Raw genomic sequence first — 21,136 nt, 5'->3', positions numbered from 1 at the left:
ACTTCGGTTGTTACATGGTACGTGTTATTTAGTCCGTAAGTACTACTTTGTTTAATGAGCTTTTCATACTGCAGGCACAACATTCTTTCTTGCAACATTCACCGCCACTTTCACTTTTTGCCGGGCACCTTTATTTATATAATAATACAGCCTCATTCCCTTTTGGCACGGCGCCTTTACTTATGTAGTAATACCGCCGCTTTCACTTTTGGCCCGGTGCCTTTATTTATACAGTAATAACGCCACTTTCACTTTTCACAGGGCACCTTTATTTATTTAATAATAGTGGCGCTTTCACTTTTGGTCGGGCGCATTTATTTCTTGCTCACACTGCACTTAGACGAGTGGAGTTGTCATGTTCCCTCAGTGGATATTACTGTTAAGCAAAGCTTAGGGGGCGGAGAAGCGAGGATTTACCACACCAATCATGGCTCCCGCAATACACATTCGTGATCCAGTGCCTAATCACCCATGAACTGCTCTGTGTTTCCCCCAGTGCACTGCCCCTTTAGTCGCAACTCCCCCAAACGTCACTTTCTGGTCTTTCCCTCACCCACCCCTGCATCGTGGAGTCCCCTGGTCTGTAGGAGCTCTGCATTCCATCCATCCATCATCTGTGTGTCTTTTGCGTGTATTTTTATTGGCAGCACTAACTTATCAGGTAGTACAATCCAATCGTTTCGGTAGTGGGGTCAACATACTAAATCACTACGATACAAACAGTTAAAATTATTGCATACAAAAATTCTTCAAATTGAGGTACAGCGCCACTGTACATTAAACCCCACCCACTTTATTATTGTGAATTCGGGGGGGGGGGGGAGAAGAAGATGGGGTGGGGGTGCCCCTACAAGCATCAGAGGGAAGTGATCATTATAGTTCTGGGCAGCAGAAAAACCACCTGACTGCATGGCAGGCGTCTCTGGAAACGTATTAACCATTTCCCTGGACCGCAAAGGAAACCTGTGTAACATGCGTTACCAGACGCCGGTTGTAAGATCACTTACTCGTGCAGAATGTGTCAGAGTCTCGCCTGTGTGTGCCAGCAACCAGCGTACCCACGCCACTCTCAAGTGCACTGCAGGTAGTAGGTGGCAGCAACCCTCACCCCCCCCCAAAGTGTGTGAGGACATCCTTCGACATCTCAACACTGGAGCTCTCATCCCTTTCTATTATTTCTCTTTTTGTCGGATACTCTTTTGTCCCGCATCCCAACCCGCCCCCCACCAGCCCCCACTGTCTTATCCTGCATACTCCGTATTAACACTTTTTCTTGCAGTGTTTATTCGCTGTTTTTTCTGCTCTTTGTTGCTCCTTCTTGCTTCTCCATCTTTCACTCACTCTCAGCCGTAGTCCTCCCTCCCTTTCTTTGCTCTCTTCCTTTCACAAGCCCTTGTTTCCCACCATTTTCTCTCCTATGTTGTTTTATAGTATATCTTCCCCTATGTTGTTACCACGAGTCACGTTACCACTCCTTGCCTGAGGCCATCCCATGTTTTCGTATTACTTTCGTCTGTCTTTTCCACTCCTCTCTCTTTATCCCTGTCAAACCCACTACCTGAACACCTTTCTTTATTTGACTTTGATCCTGGCGCCTGAAGCAATATTTACGCGGCACGCAGCGCCATACAAACACCTATATAAACTTCCCTCTATCTGTACTGAGTCTATTCCGTTGTATGTCTGTCTATAGGTGAATGCATCCGTACAGTCTCCAAAAACACCCATTGTTTGACAAGAACGAGGAACGAGGCACAGGACGAGAACCTGATTTTCCTAGGATTACACATTGAGGGTCACGTAGGACAGCTGACCACACTTGTGCATTAGCAGAGCCAATAGCTCTGGCTAAACACTTATAAGGTCCCAAAGGCGAGATCGATTGCACTGCAAATGCTTGTTTATTTGATTACGATTACCTTTGGTGATGGCAGGCATGAACATTTTTTTTTGGGTTGTGGACATTTAACTTTGACAATAGCCAGACATGACAACTCTTGGAATCTAATGACAATGTTTTATTGACCTTATCTGGAGAGTTATTTCATGTAGGAGGAGATTTGTCATACGACACCCAAGGTGGACTCAGATTTTTTTTATAGTTACTTTATCTAGTTATATTGCCTTTATCTTAAATTAATATTTTAGCCAATTATTTTAGTTATTTATTTTGGCAAGGACTAAAGCTAAACATGGCAACTACAAACATGTTCCAACCGCCGAAATTTTCTGCCTGAAGTAGGATAACCCATTTTATTGTGGAAGAATTGGAATACATTGTTGGACTCTTCTTTAATAGACAGGATGGACGAAACCCAAGAAGAAAACAGGCAGTCTTACTTCACAATCTTGGGACTGAAGGTCGTAATACTTCTAAGAGTTTGGTTGTACTGGACATAGGTAGTGGAGAAGGGGAACCCAGAGATATGTACAAAATGTCAGTAGCTATGTTACAAAATGATTTTGGTCTACGCATCAATACAGTTATGGAAAGGCATACATTTTTTCACTAGAACACAAGGGAAAGATGAAAAGGTAGAAACTTAAGTTGCATCTCTAAAAAGATGGGTACACACTTCTGACTTTGGTGACTGAATAGACTCTTTCATCAGAGATCTACTGGTACATTGTACCAACAGTCCTACAGTCCAAAAGAAACGTATCTAAAAATTCTTCCTTAACTGATGCCATTGACATTGTAGAAGGAATGGAACACACCTCTCGCTGGGTCAAGGAAATGCAGGATAATACATCAAGCAAATTTGATCGAGTGCTGGTTTGTGGAGGTAGCTATCCAGCACACGTTTCTAACAGTCCTACTTGTTATGGTAGAAACCTTTCCTGCAGGAATTGTGGTAAAAAAGGACATTTAGCATGAGTTTGTAGAAACCAAAGGTAACTATGTTGTAGACAGTAAACAACGTTTATCCCGAAACTTTTTAAAGGCAGGGAATCACAACGCAGTCGTTACAACAACCACGTTGTGATTTCGCATACCATTACTCCGCAACTCGGAACAACGACTTGCGGAGGGAGGTGGAGGGGGGGGGTGAGGTGTTGGATTTAAAATCCAACACCTTCCCTAGTGTCCGCACAGACTGGAGTTGGAATAGTAAATTATACTATTCCAACATCCAGCGCCCCCCCTCCGCAAGTTGCTCCGACTTGCGGAGTAATGGTATGCGGAATCACAACGCGGTCGTTGTAACGACCGCGTTGTGATTCCCTGCGGGAATACATTCGTTGTCGACACCTTTAATGTTAGCCAAAAACTATCTTACAGGTGACAGCTGGTATGAATATGGGATAAAGTGAGTGATTAGGTTGATGGTGGTTGCTTAATTATGTTGCAATGTGAAGCTGATATTGTAAGGAAGAATAGAACTGTTTTGGTTGACTCCGGTTACCCCTATATACTTATTGGGACAAGAATTGGGAAATCATTTTGGGCAATGAAAACATAGTTTTACTTCCCACAGAAATCAATCTTGGAGGCTATGGTGGTATCAAAATTGATTTGATTGGTTACACTGTTATGTCCATACATTTCAAAGGTAGAGAAACTGTTGGAAAAATGTATGTGGTGAAACGTGGAGATAACTTTCAAGGTTGGCGTCACCATAGAGATCTAGGTATCACCTTCAAGCTTAACTCTACTGACCAAGTTTTATTGGTAGCTAATGTTGGGGAAATTGAGGATGTAGTTGAGGAGTTTACTGAAGTTTTCAGTGATCAACTGGGTATATTAAAGGAATTTGAGCATAGGAAAGTACCCAACCTCATGTTAAACCCTCTGAAAGATTAGGTGCAATTGAAGAAATTGTGGAGTCGGGCTGGTTCGTACCAGTGGTTTTAGTGCCTAAGGACGATGGATCTAAGATCAGGATATCTGTCAATCTCAGACACTTGAAAAATTGCATTTGGGTTGACAGGCAACATTTGCCAAATATAGCAGAGACAGTACTGAATAGTGCAAAATTGTAGTGCAATGGATCACTTAGCAGCTTATTACCAGGTGCCATTTCATAAACATTCCCGGCCTCTTACATCAACTGTTACAAGTCTGGGTAAGTTTCAGTTCACCAGCCTTTTGGGCTAGCATTTGCTGCTGCTCTTTTTTTAAAGGCTTATGAAAACTGCTCTGAAGAACATTAGTAACATCTTGTTTTTTCAGTGTGACATTCTTGCTTATGGGAAAAACCGAGATAGTCATGATGCTACGTTAGGACAGGTTCTGACTAGACTAAAAGACAATGGTTTAACAGTTAAGATCGAGAAATGTAGATTCAGGGTTGGTACAGTGTCATATTTAGGTAACACTATTTTCCGATGAAGGTGTAAGCCCCAAATTAGATTTAACTGAATCAATTGTCAGTGCTCCTCCTCTCACTAATAAGGATCAAGGGAAGTATTTTTTGGGACTCGTGGAGCATTACTCTAAATTTGCACAAAATTTAGCATGTGTGTTACCCTTAGAATTTTTAATAAGGAAGGGTGTCCATTTTAGTTGGTCTGAGCAGGCAGTGTTTTACAGGATAAAGACAGACATTGGTAAAATGCCCACTTTGGGACATTTTGATGTCACTAGGAAGACCAGCTTAACCGCTGATGCCTGTGAGTGGTTTAAGGGCAGCTGTAACCACAATTAAGGATGATAAAGAGAGAGTAATAGCTTTTGCCTCACGTTCTTGTAAAGGGGCTGAAAAGAGGTACTCGGTGGTGGAGCGGGAAGCCCTCGCATGTATGTGGACTATATAGTATTTCAAGTTTTTTCTATGGGGTCTATCATTTGTTGTAAAGACCCATCACAAGACACAGACACAGATTTTCACCTGCAAGGGCACCGAAACCACTACACCTAGGATTAAGAGGCGAGTCATGGAGTTCATTTTTAAGGTGGACTATCTTCCGGGGGCCAAGAACACAGCCGCTGACCATACGTCTAGGTTACCTCTGGAGAAATTGGTATAGTTAGAGCCAAGTGACTGTGTAATGTGGATCAAGGAATCGGTGCTGAAGAACTGGAAATGGAGGCAGGGGAGTATGTGTTACGGACTAATGTATTGACCTATATGGTTGAAGGGTGGCCTGATGTTTGAGATGTCTAGGGAGGGTAAGGATTTCTGGAAGATTAAGAATGGATTAACTATTATGGAAGGAAAATTACATCATTGTGATCGCCTTTTACCTCATTTGAGGATTGGGGGCAAAATTGTAAATGTAGCTCATGAAGGGCACCAAGGTGGAAATCTCATCAAGAGGAGGGTGAGAGACTGGAAACAACTGTTACAACGCATGCATTACAACGCATGCTTTTATCCAGCATGCCATTACAACGGAAATGGCTTGCTGTAGGGGGTATAAGGTGTTGGGTTTAACTCCCACACCTTCCCTACTGTTGCAGAGACTGGAGTTGGAATTGTAAATTATACTATTCCAAACTCCAGCGCACCCCGACAACAAGTCCGGGTAAAAAACTGCATTGCAACGGCATGGGTGTAAAAGAATGCGTTGTAATGTCATACAACCGTGAGAGTCACATGGATTGCCCCGTGTGGATAAATACATTGAAGTGGTTGTGAGGGATTGCTTGCAGTGTGCACGCAGTGACAAATCTAAACTGTAGACCCCTGGAGAAAATTAGGTCTTGACATATTTAGACCTTTTGTTTAGTTGTAACAACGGAAAAGATGTCTTTTTTTCCTCGTGGTCTATAGTACCAAGTGGGCGAGAGCATTTTGCGTGAGCTCTGTTACTACCAAGGCTGCTCTGGAGTTTCTAAAAGATGCGTTCACATACGAGGGTGTTCCAAAGATGCTCATTACCAACAATAGTCGTTAACTTGTATCAGATGCCATGATGACTTTTCTAGTTTTTAGCATTTTGGTTTAATTGTTATGTTTTTGTTTCCTTCTAAGGGGGGCTGCATTGTGCTTCGATTTAGCTTTAGAAAGGCACTGCATCATGCTGAGAACACTAGAATGAATGTTCCAAGTGACAGGAGGAATGGTAGGTACTTGAGCTGGTACCTCCATTGCGCACACAACTGTGCGTTCATGCCAGCCTGGTTGGTGGTAACAATAAACTGGAAGTGAAAGCAACTGGAAATGGGTTTGTCCCCTTTTTTAATACGAAAACTCAATACAAACTCATATCATAGCTGCAGTTGTTACCGTACATTGCACAGCAGGTGTTCTGTAGGCCTGTAAAATTGTGATGGAATGTGCGGCGAGAAAGTCAGGCAAGTCCTAAATGTTACATTTTCCACCAGCCTTTTATGTCCCGTTACAGAAAAGCCTACACCCGTGGAACCACTCCTTGGCCATTCTTTCATGGCTACTGGTCACTCTCAAATGAGCCCCTTGAGAACTGAATTCACACTACGATTGTGATCTTTAGTGGGCACGTTGAGGGTTATCTGGTGTTAGACGAAGACCTGGAATTTAAGTTCAATTAAATACCACGGTAACCTTAAGGTCTGATCTCACTGAACCAATACACAGCTCAAAAATTAGTTTTGGACAGAAATGCAAACCAGAGGTTAACACTGCAATGCAAGCCACATGCTCTAGGTATGCAGCTGGAACAGCTCTGTTGTCATAGTTACAATCTGGCAGCCTAAAATGTAGAAAGGCACGCTATCTTAATTACATCTTGGATAAAATATGAAGCAAACCATTTCCTGGGATTATTTGCAAACCTACACAAACTGTATCTCTGAAAAGTTCAGAGCCGAAGGCTGATGTTTTATAGTGTGCTATTCTAGATAAGAGTTCAACACAAGAAAGACAAAGAAACAGAGGCCTAAAATATGCGTTCGTTTTTGCAGTGAACCCCAAACACATATTTTACCAGAGACTGTAACTAATAAACATTTCTTAGGGGAATAGAGCAGAATGCTAGATAATGCTTTCCATACTCTGCAAGCTGTGCCCATGCAGATTCCAGCCAAAATTCCACCCACAAACTTCAACACTTGCATGAAAAGTTCGAACTACTGGCAGAAACGGGGAGCGCTATATCCTATAACATGGCTGTTGTCCAAAGAAAGACCTCTCCCAAAGGGGCTTCACTTCCACGTGCACGTTTTAGTATGTTTAACCTTATTGTTTCAATGACAAGTTGTGTTCGAAGTGACGCTTGAGACGCGACTCATCTTAAGCAGTGACACCCAAGGGCATGTAAATAATGCAAAAAATACACTTGCTGTAATATACAAGAAAACAGGAAAACTGTTTATTCTCCGGAGGAAAGGTGTTTTTAACGCGGTTTTCGTGTAACCTCTAAAATAGCTTCTTCAATCTGTGGACAACATGGTCTGTAAACGAACTGAAGAAAACGAGGACAGCACACAATCGGTTATAGAGGGTGCATGGCGTTGAAAAGTGCTCACCGTTCGACGCATTCCTTCACCACAGCAAAGTTCCCATCACCAATCACCTTTCCTACTTTGTATTTCTCAAGAATCATGGAGGCGTTGAAGCACTTGTTTCCGTTCACACCTGGGAAATCAGATGATTAGCCAATCAGAAAAAGACTCAGTGGTGTCCCAATATAGAACTGAACTTTTACAGAAAAAAAGCATTAGGACAAAGGGGACGGTGCAGAAGATCAATTAAATTTACATTTACAAAAAAACAAAAAACATTACTGACAAAAACTGTTTTTAGGACTTTAACAAATGCCATTTCTGGGTTTAGTTTATTCCACTAAAAAACATTATGAAATAGAGAGGACACAAAACTTCAACATCAAAATAAATAGTTGAAACTGAAAAAGGTACCTATTAGCTAAAAGGTTTCACACATTATACAAATGTTCCTGAATCAATTTTGTCTGACAGCAACTTACTCCTTTGAGTGATGCTCGCAATGCTTATAAAACATTCTTCCTGCCAGAAGTCGAGGACATCCACTTCACCAATTTGGAGAACACAGATCTAAATAGTACTTATTCAATCTGGAGAACGAGCAAGGAGGTGCTCTGGGCTGTAGGATCACTATAGTCAGAGTCAAGTCCATTACCTGCCTTGTAAGATTGACACCCGGTCTGGCTTTGGTTTATCGTCTTTACGCTCAGGAGTTCACATAGATAATGGACACTTGTCGCTCCAAGATAATTAATCTCGCAAATCCCAGATTACTTCATTCTGATCTCGTCACAAAAAAAAAAAAAGACATGTTGCCCCATTGCGGGTATTTATCGCCCTAGACTAGATGGACAATAAATACTTTTCAGAAGCATACAAGATCTGCAGAAGGGTAGCTCTTCTGCAGTAATTATCTTCAGGCATACCCTTGCACCTCTTTCTAGCACGGACCAACTGTAGTTAAAATTAAATCAGATGTAAAATACTGCAAAGTGCAATTGTAGGGTAATAAATTAATAATTGATATCAAGCCTGAAGCAAATCTAACAGAAGGAGGCTTTATCATGAAAAGCACACTTACTCATATCTGTTTTCTTTTATCTTATTAAATTATGCCTAACTTTGGCTCTTAGTGATACAGGCTCCTTAGTGTTAGCCTACAACCTTAATATCCGTCATACTCCGGTTGAGTGGTCTGCAGTTGTTTGTCATGTTTTTCAAACAGACTAACAATGTCAAAGCTATGTTTTAAGAAGGATTTGTCTCTCAGGTCTTGATGTGAACACTCAGTTTTCTCTGCCACTGTAGATCAAGCTGTGATCAATCTCGTTCGCAGTCACAGGGAGCTCTCCTTTGCTAAACATAAGGCTTGTCAAAATCTAAGAAGTAATAAAAATGTGTTTGCACCAACAGATTGCTGTTAATAAAATGAATGGAACGTGTACATTTTTCCTCACACATTTTTGGGTAGTGCAGAAGGACGGGAGATGCCTTTATTGTAACAAAGTAAAGTCTAGTGATTTTCCAGTATCCTGTGGTTCAGTCAATTACCAGGACGTGGCCTTCTTCAGAGATGATACACTGAGACACATCTTGATTAACAGCATCAGACTGGAGGCAAATAGCTCAGAACTGTAGTTTGCTCCAGAAACCACATACTCAGGGATATTTTGAGTTGTGATCGGTTTATAGGGGATGAAGTTCAGAGAAGAAAGCAATCAGTTTTTTTAAATGGCAGTTTTGTACTCTTACAAAAACTCATACGTATAAGAAGACCCCTTTGTGGCGTAAGCAGTGACCAATGACGAAAATAGACCATATACGTGGCATTGATTTTATTGCAGAAAAAACAGCTTCCTTGTTGTCTCAAAGATTTTGAATATTTTGCACACATATTTCCCATCTCTTTCTGAACTTTAAAGCAGAAAGGAAATGTGTAGGCACCATACTAAGTAGTGAGAAAGCATGACTGGCACCAAATACGCAATCAAGGCCAAAGCATAGGTGTGAGGGGGCAGTAAAGCAACAGAAAGGAAGCTGGGCGTTGCTTGTGGGAGAAGATGCGAGAGGAAGATGGAGAATTTGACAAGGAGAAAGGAGGGGTGCATACATGAGAGGCAATATATTCTTCAATTAGTTTGTTTTCTAAACATTCAGAAATGCTGAAAATTAATTCAACACATGAAGTTTGTCGCACATTGTACATTGTTTTTGGCACTGGTCCAATAAATTTAATATGACTTTTCACTGTCTTTTTTTAAAAAGATTTTAACTCCTTTCCCCACAGAAATGTGCACGTTTATGCAGATTTTCAAGTTTTGTCACAGATTTTGACTGACTCAAGTGGTGGGTATGTTTCACAAGTAATGTTCTGAGGGTAGTTGTGACTCCATAGAAAGGATTCTATGTTATCAAACCCTCAGTGTTTGCTGATGCTCTAATGCTAAGGACATGACATCAACATCCTGAAAATGGAAATGGATAATCCTCAGCACCCAAGTACCCGAGATTGGGCTTGAACAGACATGATTTTGCTCTGAGAAAGAGACCAAGGCATGTCATAAAACGTGTGCCGGCATTCTATAAATGTAATGGTATTCTGTACACTGAACTAAAGAAGCAATTTTGTACATCAAATTGACCTACAAGATTTACAAAAACAAAAGTAATTAAACAAATGCTTAAAGCTAGCAAGAATTTGATTTGAAGAAGAATTTATTTGAGGTCATCTAACCAGTGTACAATGTTTGCAAGACTTATGCCTGGGCCCTTATGTGAATGAGGACTAATGGGAGTAAATTTTAGCAGGATTGTGAAAGACTATACACTTCCACTGACATATCCATCTACTTCTAGCATTTGTCCTATAGTCGAGATGAAACAATTCGACCTGTACTATGACATTAACACAAATACTAACATAAATGACAATAAAATACCAAAAAAGTAAACAAGAAGTCGGTCTTGCACCTACCTTCAGGACTTAGACATGGCACTCTCTCAGGCACTCCATTCACATTGGATGAGGAACCACAGTGTGCTGAAATCTGCAGAGAAAGCAAGCGATGAGGCTTTAGGAATTTCTGACAAAATCATCAGCTTTTAGCCCTGAAAATAATGATCCCTGCAATGTTTCTGGAATTTCCTACAAGACTATTGCATCCCAGAGCCATCTCCTCGCAGTAATTGTTCAGATGATGGACATTCCATTCACTCAACACGATTACCATTTAGTATTGCTTTTTATTTTCCGACTTGAATCAAAAGAGACTTCCATAGCCTGCTCGATATAAAACCGTTCTTGCCCATTTACCATTGTTAATATACAAAGCATAAAGAAATGAGCATCCTCTAAGCTGTATATGACACCCAGTCTCTTTTAATGTAAACCTCTGAATAGTCAAGAATTACAACCTTGGTGCGTATATTGCTTGTTATTGACCACAATTTCTAACAAAATTAGATTGAAGTTGTACATTCATTAGCTGTGGTTTACTCTACAGTTTAGAACATACTAACTATTGGCCGCCCTATCGCATCTCACAAGTAACAAAACAGTGTAGTGCTCCAAACCCATCACACACGTGGGAGGCTAGACCTTTCTGGTAATAGTCACTGGATGAAAATGCAGACCCTGAGTGACTGTTTGAGGTGGGAAAAGGGCAGATTTCAGTATTGTGGGACAGGCTTGGACTTCCTTTCGCCGATGCCACTTGACTGCACTCTGGCCCATATGCCTAAGCGTTATGCTAACGCAGAACACAGAAGGGGCACTTTTTGAGTCATCTAACAGCCAGGCTATTTTATGGAGCTGGGCAGAATTCAAAACAAAGAATATCAGGCAGGGTTTGCTTGAGCTGGCAAGCCTCAGCCAGGGCTCAATGTTCTTTCTAGGATAGCCGCTACTGCCCATTTCAATATAAACAAAGTGAGAATAACCACAATCCCTCATAGTTAAACAAAATACATGTATGGGCTACAAAGAGCATTTCCAGAATGATAGTTGGTATTCAGCTGAGAAAGAATGTTCCTTTAACGGAATGGATCTCTTGGACATAGAAACCTTAGCGTTGCTATGGAAAATGACACTGTTGGAAAAAAACAATTCGGAGCTAGCGAAAGACACTGGCAAAACAAAAGATGAGAAAATAAACCCACAATTTTTTTTAAAGTTGCTTCTTGTGAAAGAATGTTTGTAGCCCATTATTTGAAAAAATATTTCTAAGCAATTTTTTGAATTCTGTGTTGATATATTTCAAACTCCCCAACTCAGATCTTTAGGAGGCAACAATGCTAACTTTATTTTACTATTCATCATCTCATCAAATGGCTTGACAATCTGACAGACATAAATACGGTGCCCTTGGACTAATTCACTTGGATCATGGATGGGCTCACTTATAAATGTTGCTCAGTCACTTGTTTAGGATAAGTGATTAGACTGATTTCTTTGAGAGCTACTGCATCACTGAAATTACCTACAGTTATGCTAAATATGTAATGTGAAATGTGGTTATTAAAAAATATACCTGAATGATAAATAGCATTGATTACATGCTTGAATCAAAGGAAAATGCACAGCATCCTATGTCATTTTGAAATACTAAGAGTAATACCTCCAACACATTCAAGATGGTACAGCAATTCATGCTCAAAATATTCATCTATCCACTAACCACTCAAGAGAGATTTTTCAGAATTAAGACACAATTTTAATATACATATCACTATATGTAAAGATTCTGAGTAACAAAGGCCTTTGCTTCAGACAAGAGTACAACAAACAGATGACAATGAACAATTGTTTCGACTTCCTACCACTTTTTCAATTTTTTTCGTGGCTAAACTATGCACTTTAATGTACAAAACACAAGACCGCTGCACATCTAACCATTGTAAAGGATCTGCACCCTTTGGGGCTTGCAAGAGGTGGGTTGTGTTAGTGTAGGAGACTATGTTGTTACATCCACAATCTCAATAAGGGACAGATGTATGACCTTTTTTTAGAGGTCGCAAACGTGAAATCGGCCTATTTGCGACCACTAAATAGGGCTGTGCCATGTACAAACCCTATTTTGCGAGTTGGTAACCTATTACCGACTTGCAAAATAGGGTTTGCGACTCGCTATTAGGAAGGGGCGTGCCAAGGGCGTCCCTTCCAAAGTCGCACTTCTATGTACGATTGTTTTTTTACTGCAATTGCGGTCACAAAACACTCGCAGTTTACCACTTATTTGAAGTAGGTGGTAAGCCACTCGCAAACAGGAAGGGGTCCCCAGTGGACCCCTTCCCCTTTGTGACTGGCAGCAAAAATATTTTTAAAGAGTAGGTATTGGTCCACCTGACCACTGTCTACTCTTAAAAAATGAAACAAACGTTTAATTTTTCTTTCTTAAATGCGACCTGTTTTCCTTTAAGGAAACCGGGCTGCATTTTAAAAAGAAATCACCTTTATTTAAAATGCAGTCACAGACATGGTGGTCTGTTGACCCCAGCAGGCCAACATCCCTGTGAGTGCTGGCCAGTACCAGTGGGGTCGCAAATTGCGACCTGCCTTATTAATGAAGCAGGTAATTTGTGACCCCATTGGGAATCGCAATAGTGTCTGAGACACTGTTGTACATTCGCAAAATGGTATGGCTGTACGTCTGGCCCTATAAGTGCACTGTTTGGTCGGATGGACTGGTACAAAGTGCTGCACCTGTCTGAACACCTGCCCATTGCTTTAATTAGCTCGTTTCCCTTTAGAACTCTTGATTCAACATGATAGCTCAACAGGTTTCTGTTCTTGCTAGTGCTTTCACACCTGACCACATTAACTAAAGGGCTGTCACTACTCCCCCTCGTTCTCTATTTAAAAAGCAGGCTTAAACTAATTCAAAACACAGCTCTGTTTACAACTAGTTGCAAATTATCATTGTATATTCAATACTTGAGAAGAGTGGGGCTTTACAAAAAATATTCTACCTCACAGGGGAACGATTATTAACTTATTATAAAATATTTTTATACACACACTGACCAATGAATAGATCATAGCCCCACATGGACACTCCTGTGGATGCTGCTCGAGTGCTCATCTCCTTGCATCGCCATCCACTGCTGGTACCAAGCAGGTGGCTCCTCCACGGCCAGTGTCCTCCATCTTCATGACAGTTGGCCGCTAATACTATGGGCTGTCAGGGTTATCTAAAGCTATATGCTGCAGATCCTCCAAAGTCCCTGGACACCCCTCATTACACACGGATTGGCCTTTTGCGGCCCAAAGAGATTCTATATCTCTAAACACTACTGGAGAAATGCAATCATGGTGCAGTGTGCATATACAGTAAAATGACCATACTACTGTGGATGCATGTGCTAGGCATGGCACACTGCTCCCGATATTTGCACCCCTCACCATCCAAGGACTTCATGAGAAAAGATGACAAGACATTACAGGATATTAAAGTACCCTCATGCTTTCTTCAGTCTAGAAAGCGTGCCTTGGCCGACACCTCACTTACAACTTTACTCAAGAGCTTCCACAGTATTACTGTATTTCACAGTAACAATATCACGATTACTTAGCCTAAACAACTCACCACGCTGTAGACCAACTTCACCAAGTTAGAAATGTCATCGTAATCGCAATGCTGACGCAGGCCACTGCAGTAGCGTCCCGTCCCCTGCCAAAGTGGCGGGGCGGGCTGGAGGAGTGAGGTGGGATGGGTTCGGGGACCAAAAACAGACGAATAAAAAACACAAATAACTTGCCTTGAATTCTGCTGCATCGCACACTTCTTTTTTCTGGGCACAAGCTCCTAGATACTCTGTAGCCAATCCAGACGCTGCACAAAAGCAGAGTCCTCCCGCTGAACCCGCCCCCAAGACTCGTCAAGAGTCCTGGGGGTGGGTCCAGGGGGATTAAAATAAAAGGATAATAAAACAGGTTTAAAACCAGTTTTATTATCGTTTTGTTTGCCGGTGGTGGCGGGTTGGCACTCCTCTGCCTTAATGGAGGAGCCACCGTTGGGCCACTGCTTTGCCCCTCACCCCCCCCCACCCCCGAACACTAATCTTTACCTTAAACTATTCTACAACAAACACTACTCTGCCTAACCAACCATAGATAAATCCACCCAAAATCAACTGCATGCTCTGTGGAATGGGCCCCCTTTACGTGTCCTTTTCAACAACTACATAACAAGCAAAGATGCCCGTTGACATAGTAGTGCAAGCAATCACCACAGTTACAAGACTATCACTACTGCTAAATGTTCCATTCACAAACTCCATGCCACTGTCCCACAGGGCTCCATCGTCTGTGATTCCTCACACACAGATTGAAGATCTGTCTCTTCGTTCAAACACTACAGCTCAACAGTTTTCTTGCTGTCACTTCGGATTTGTAACAATTCCATGTTTTTCATTGACTTGTGTTTGAGTTGCAGAGAGAGTGGGATATGATTAGTCAGTTTTTAGAACAACTGCTTTGATGATATAGCAGCCAGGTGGGGGTCGATTTGGAGGAGTCTCCTCAAGTGATTATCAACGAGCAGTCCAAGCCTTTTAGCGTAGTCTGTGTAGGCGATTTGAACATCCACTTCTGTAAATTGCCAGGTAAGTTGGTGTGCAGCTTCACAGATAAAATGGGGAGGACCTATTAGCTTAGTATAATTTGATTGTGACCAACAACATGGGTGCAGTTTCCCCACTTTTAGCGTGACAGTGACTTTGAATCTGTGTTCACAAGTCACAACGACTATGTGGCTTTAAACTAAGGGGTGGGGATTGGTGCTTTTGCACAGTCTGAAGTTAGTCATAATCCCGTCCTGGCACGTAAAAATGGTTTCATCTTAAAATGGCCCAAGGTAGATACAAATAATGTATTTACCTCCATTACCCAACAGAACTATGTAGTGGTAGCTACCAAAGAGGTTACGTCAGCCTTAATTGAAACGGAAAATATACGGCAGTCCTTAATGAACTCCAGAAAAAATCCTCTATGTAAGCCTTATGGATGGGTTGACAGTGTCTGCACTAAAGCCCACATAGCCATTCACATTGCGCTACTCATGGGACACGCCCCGGATCTCTGGGCCCCTATGCTGACCAAGGTGATCAACGCAACAGCTAAGGTAGCCTCTCCAAAACATGGAATAGCTCAGTATTTATAACCATCTATAAAAAAGGGCAAAAGCTCAGCTAAAGAATTATAGGCCCATATCTTTATTAGATTCCACCGTAAAATTGATGGGCCATATTTTACTACATAGGCTAGAGGACTGTTTCAAGAAAGGCATGGGCACTGAAGATCAATGCCTCCACCTGCGTTGAGTTATAGGCAAGTATAGAGGGAACTGTATATTTGTCCTTCATGGACCTTACAACAGTTTTCGACTGTGTTTCACACTCCAAATTAGGTTCCATTATGACTGGGGTAGGTGTGGAGCAAGGCATAATTACATTTATATAAGGATGACGCTGCCTGGTAAAGATGGTGAATGCAGCTGAGCGCAAATGACACACCCTAAACATTGGAGCTTGCTCTCTCCATATTCATGTATTTGCTGATGCGGTCTCAATGGCCAGATCAGGGAAAGGCCTACAAAGTTTAATTAAAGATTATATCGATTTTATGAAGGATCTTGACCTGAAAGTCAATGAAGGTAAGACATTTACCATGATCTGTAGGGCAAGACTGGCTAAAAAATGTGCTAATTTTATTAATAATTCCAAGGTTTCGTGGCAGCCACCTTCTCTTACTGGAGTATCCTGTTTGACAACAAACATGAATGGAAACCAATGTTATCTAACAGTAAAGCCCTCTTTGAAAAAGCTATCATTGGTCTGTGCATTTTTTGTAAAATGTTGCGCTCGAACCCAGTGAAAGATTTATTTGATTTATGCAAGTAAATGTGTGCCCATTGGATCTTAAGGGGCTGGCATCTGTTCCATGATTGACGTAACATTGATCCAACAAGTAGAAAACTCCTTCTTGAAAATTCTATTGGCAGTCCCTCATAGTTGTGCTAATGCTATGTGCCAAGCGGAATTGAGTATTCCCTATATAGAGGACAGAATTAAACTTTCACCTCTCATACTGTGGTATTCTATATGGGTAAGGAAGGAGACTATCCTTAACAAGCTTATCATAAACGATTGTTTAAATCTCCATTTGGCCCTAGATATTCCATGGCTCGGATATGTGAAGTTAGTTTATGAGGTGACTGGTCAACCGGACCTTTTTACTGTCCCAGAGTCTTGCAACCACCTTGAAGAGGGCACTGTAAAACATGTGGTTTATAAGAAGGCCTCAACAAAGAGATAACCTTAAACTCACTGTGCGTGTGTACAATCTTGTGCAGGTTTGTGAGGGTCTCCAACAGTATCTCTTTATTCTTAACAGACAACAACCTTTTATCCTCACCAGTTCTAGTTCAACTTATTACCTCCTCTCCCGGTGGGGTTTCCTGCAAACAGTTGCACTTTATCGAAATTGTGTGTATGCCCCTGTGATGGGAATTCAGTTCAGTCGACCCTACATTTTGTGTTCTTATGCTCTTTTATATACTGCCTGGAAAGAAATTAATTTAGCCTTTTTTAAAGATTTAAAATGTTATCAATGTAGAGGAGTCTTGTTATTTTTACAGTAGTTATACACTCCTCTGATATTTTGTTCGATGGCCTCTTTTATTTGACATATATTAAAAATGTGAACATGTGCAATATTGTAATTTGCCCACTCTATAAGCAACTGTATTCTCATAATGCGATGGACTGCTATTTATTCAGTTTCATTTTATTGTGCTTTATTCTTTTAGGCCACAGAAATATGGTGAATAAAGATATATTTGAACTGAATACTCTTGAGTTGAGTAACAAACATCTGCTATCTGCCCATAGCGTAAAGAAAAATCATTGGATGTGGACCATGTACTCTATATCTGGGTAAGGTATCCTGTTTCTGGAAACCTACAGTACAGTCGGACATTCAGTTCTTCTTTGGTGAAAATGATTGCCCATAAAAGCGTAGGGTTGCCCTATGCTGAGATTAACAAAATTGACATTCAATTTTCTCAGACGGCAATAAAGGGAGATTGCAACAAACTATCAGTTACCATTGAAGAAAAGGGTTAACCTCGAGGGTATGTGTTGGATATGGGATTTATTTGCATTTTATTTAATTTAACTGTAAATGTTTGTTACCTTTATGCAGAATAACAAATCAAAATAATTCTGTAACGAAAAAGACAATTGTAGTTAATGCAACCAAATTCACTTAAGTAATGACACTGCTAAATTCTTAGGAAAAATAAACTTGAAAAGATTCATGGAATGGAAGGAAGGAATTATAATAACAAATGAGCAACTATGTCTCGAAGGCAGACTGGCTAAACTAAACTGCGTAAGATAACCAATGTATGTATATTTATTAACAAATGTTGGGGGCGGGGTCTTCATTTGTTTTTATGTTCACATGTGAGATATTCTTAGCGATCCTGATTGAGCTTCAGCTACACAAAGCAGTAGTGCAACTGCATTCCTCATCAGATGGTATATGAACCAGTAGCTCTAAGCCCACACTAACAATTTATATTTCTTCATTAGCACACGGAGTTCCAAATTTACCAAGGTCGCGGTCTGGAATTAATTTGCTGGAGAAGAGAATTCACTTGTAACCCACAATGTTGGGCAGTTTTAGTTTGGCTCCATTCTTGTTTGGCATCCATGTACATCATCTCGAGGGTATTTTACAAGAATGAATCTCTGCACATAGCACACGGCTTATGGACTGCTTGCAGGGGAATCCGCTTGTTAGCAGAGAGAAGCTTGCTTGGTGTAGCACTCATCTGTTGGTAGGAACAGATTGGGTTTGAAATTGGATACGCTGGGAATTAATCAAGTCCTCATTACTAGTTGCCCTACAACGACACCTGGTCCCAGGTCAGGAAGAACAGAAAAGCTACGCGTATCAATAGAATAGAGTGATGTAGTGCAGGACTTACACGCATCATGCAATAATTTTTCTGTCATTTTGAGTCCAATCTACGCTGTTTTACAAAATTTAGAGGAGGCGACTATTCCTTCACAAAGCCTGTGAGGACGTGAAACGTTAATTAAAACCATGCCAGGGTATTCATGTGCAAACGGCTATCCGTTGAGGTTATTGCTTGGTATGTAGAGTTAATGGAAATCAGTTTATATAGGTAGTAAAACTGAAGACAACTAATTCATATATAAACCCCGGGTCAGGTGTACTCATCTATTTTGCGATTGCTAAAACTCAGATTTGCAAGATCAGAAGCTTTTTTAAAGCACAAAACTCATTTTAGGAGTCAGTAAACTTTTAACCAATCCTAAAATGCTTTTCCATATTATTACTGGTTTGGAAGGGACGTGTTGTGGGGATCTCTTCCAAATTGCAAATTAGTCCCATATGACTCAATGGGATGCAAAGTGAATTCAGTTTGCATGCCATTGAAAAAACTTCCCAAGTTAGGGTAGTAACCTTTTCATGAAAGTGAAGAGGTCCCCTTTGTACCCCTTCACCTTTAGGAGTAGGGGTAATAGTTTCAGGGGAACCGGCTAGTCCAGGAGAACACCATCAACTCGCACAGAAACGTAAGAAATAAACATTGTTTTCCTTTAAAAAGCAGCCCGTTTCCTTTAAGGATATCGGGCTGCCTTTTCAGTCACGGCGTGGGGGTCTGCCGATCTTCGCAGGCCATCATCCATGTGATTTAGACCAATCTGAGTGAGTCACAATTTGTGACCTGCCTAATGAATATCAACCAGGTCCTCAACACACTCAGATTCCGACCTACTGGTTTCTGGTTGCAAAAAGACGGATTGCAAAGCGCGATCAGGAAATTAGTGCACATGGCACCTTGTTCCTAACAGTAATGCAATATTGGATGGTAAAATGTGATTCCACCAGCACAGTGGAGAGTTACCGAAGATTGGTTTATTTATGCTGTGTAGATAGAAGTGCCTCTATAGCTCGCTAGTGGTCAAAACTGTAGGGACTGATATCAAGCAGGTGGTATGTTGATATCAAACAGGTGGTATGTTAATAATGTGAATGAAAATATTGCAAGCTGTACTATGGGTGTGATTCACAATGGGCTTCTGAACCTTTCTGAAATCTGCTCTGTCTGGATTACTGATCTGGAGCATATTTCGGAGGTATGTGGGATTCACAAAAATTCCAAGTACTACTCCATGAAATCTTTGATGTAGCAAAATTTACACAAGCAAAATTGCAACCAGGTGGAAAATTCGCCAAGTGTACGTTGGATGTAAATGTGCTTTTGCACATGTAATATTTTGTTCACCATTTGAAAAACATTCCATGTGGAGTAAGCCACTTCTCTACAGCTCCATTAAAATAAGGTTCTTGTCGGTGCTCTGAGTTAGGGTAGCACATTTTTGGAAAGTTAGCTGCAGAGGTGGTTCTTTCACGGTGCTGGTTAGTAAGGAAACTCACACTCTAAAGAACCGTCTCGCAGGAACTCTGTAAGGCTTTAAAGGCTTATCTGGTTGCCTTAGCCTTAGCCTGCTGTGATGTAGTAATGTGACCTCTGGATGTCTTTAACGCTGGGACACTGGATAGCTGAGAGCTTTACAAATCTTTCATTTATTCAATTGGGGTGTTCCCTCCCTACTGCCATTATGGAAACACTTACTCCTTTATTTGATAGGAAAACATTTATCTGAAATTCCAGGCCAGGACATGAAATGGGTAAGAGAATAATCACCTATGGATGAATACATACCTATGGATACTTTGGGTTTATAATCAATCCAGATTTGTACTTGCTGCATTTCCACATTCATAAATTGACCCAGGGGACACCTAAAGAAGAGGATAAGGAAAGTATTTGTCAAAAAGGGAAATCTATGGTCTCAAAAGGAAAGTGTGTTGAGGAATTATTGATGTTAAGCCTATCTACCTTATCGTCCGGGGCAGGTCTAGCGTTTAAATATACGGTGACACCGTGTTTAAGGTGAAAATTAAATACTCACAGGTACCCAGCCGGGTGCTGCGTGAGAACGAGAAACACCAATATTATCACAACCATAATTCCTCAACACACTTTCCTTTTGAGACCATAGATTTCCCTTTTTGACAAATACTTTCCTTATCCTCTTCTTTAGGTGTCCCCTTATTAGACTGTCCTGACGAGACCCTTTAAATTGGAACAGGGTCGAAACGCCGTTGACTTGAAAGGCAAATCAATAAAGCAACACTCAGAATGCTTGAGTGTTAACTTGAATTATTATTTGTTTATGATTGCCTTGGAAAAGAAAAATGAAAACCTTTTTTGTATGTTGCACTTTATGTTAACTGTTTGTTTAGGTTTATTATTATTTTTTTCATTGGGACACTATTTTGTAAATTGTATGTATAATGTCAATTTGTATTTTGTATTTATGTCTACTTTCTATGAAAATATTCTTGTAATATAAAGGAAAAATATTCTTTACAATAAGACCCACTGTGTATGGCTTTGCCTTTTCTTCTGACATCTCGTTTAAACCCCTTTCCTTCTTATTATTATATACTATATACTGTATTGATAATCATTAATCCATACGAGCTATTGTTTCCTCACAACACATAATACCCAGGCTCCTTGTGGGTAGGGTCTCCTTGTTTCCCATTCAAAAAGACTTCTACGGTAGGCACGCACAAACATTTTAATTAAAATTTTAAAAAAACTCATCTTAACTGACGTCCTCCAACTTCTTCCGCTACAAACCTCTTCTCAACTGCAACCA

General features: G+C 40.8%; 1 protein-coding gene across 5 annotated transcripts in view; it reads right to left on the bottom strand.

Moving 5' to 3' along the window:
* The window catches only part of DCLK2 (doublecortin like kinase 2), a 378,330-nt gene that overhangs the window by 89,892 nt on the left and 267,302 nt on the right, over positions 1-21,136 (bottom strand). For all 5 annotated transcript variants that reach the window (XR_014978130.1, XM_085641650.1, XM_085641651.1 and 2 more), the window contains 2 exons: positions 10,344-10,416; positions 7,394-7,502 (listed from right to left, as the gene is read on the bottom strand). Coding sequence is in view for 4 of the 5 variants with exons in the window: in XM_085641650.1 (XP_085497776.1) it covers positions 7,394-7,502; positions 10,344-10,416 (182 nt within the window). In the remaining variant the exon portion in view is untranslated. The remainder of the gene's footprint in view (positions 1-7,393; positions 7,503-10,343; positions 10,417-21,136) is intronic.

The sequence above is a fragment of the Triturus cristatus genome, chromosome 2_2 (genome assembly GCF_964204655.1).
Source record: "Triturus cristatus chromosome 2_2, aTriCri1.1, whole genome shotgun sequence".
Taxonomy (NCBI): Eukaryota; Metazoa; Chordata; class Amphibia; order Caudata; family Salamandridae; genus Triturus; species Triturus cristatus.
This window is presented reverse-complemented; position numbering and strand designations above follow the sequence as displayed.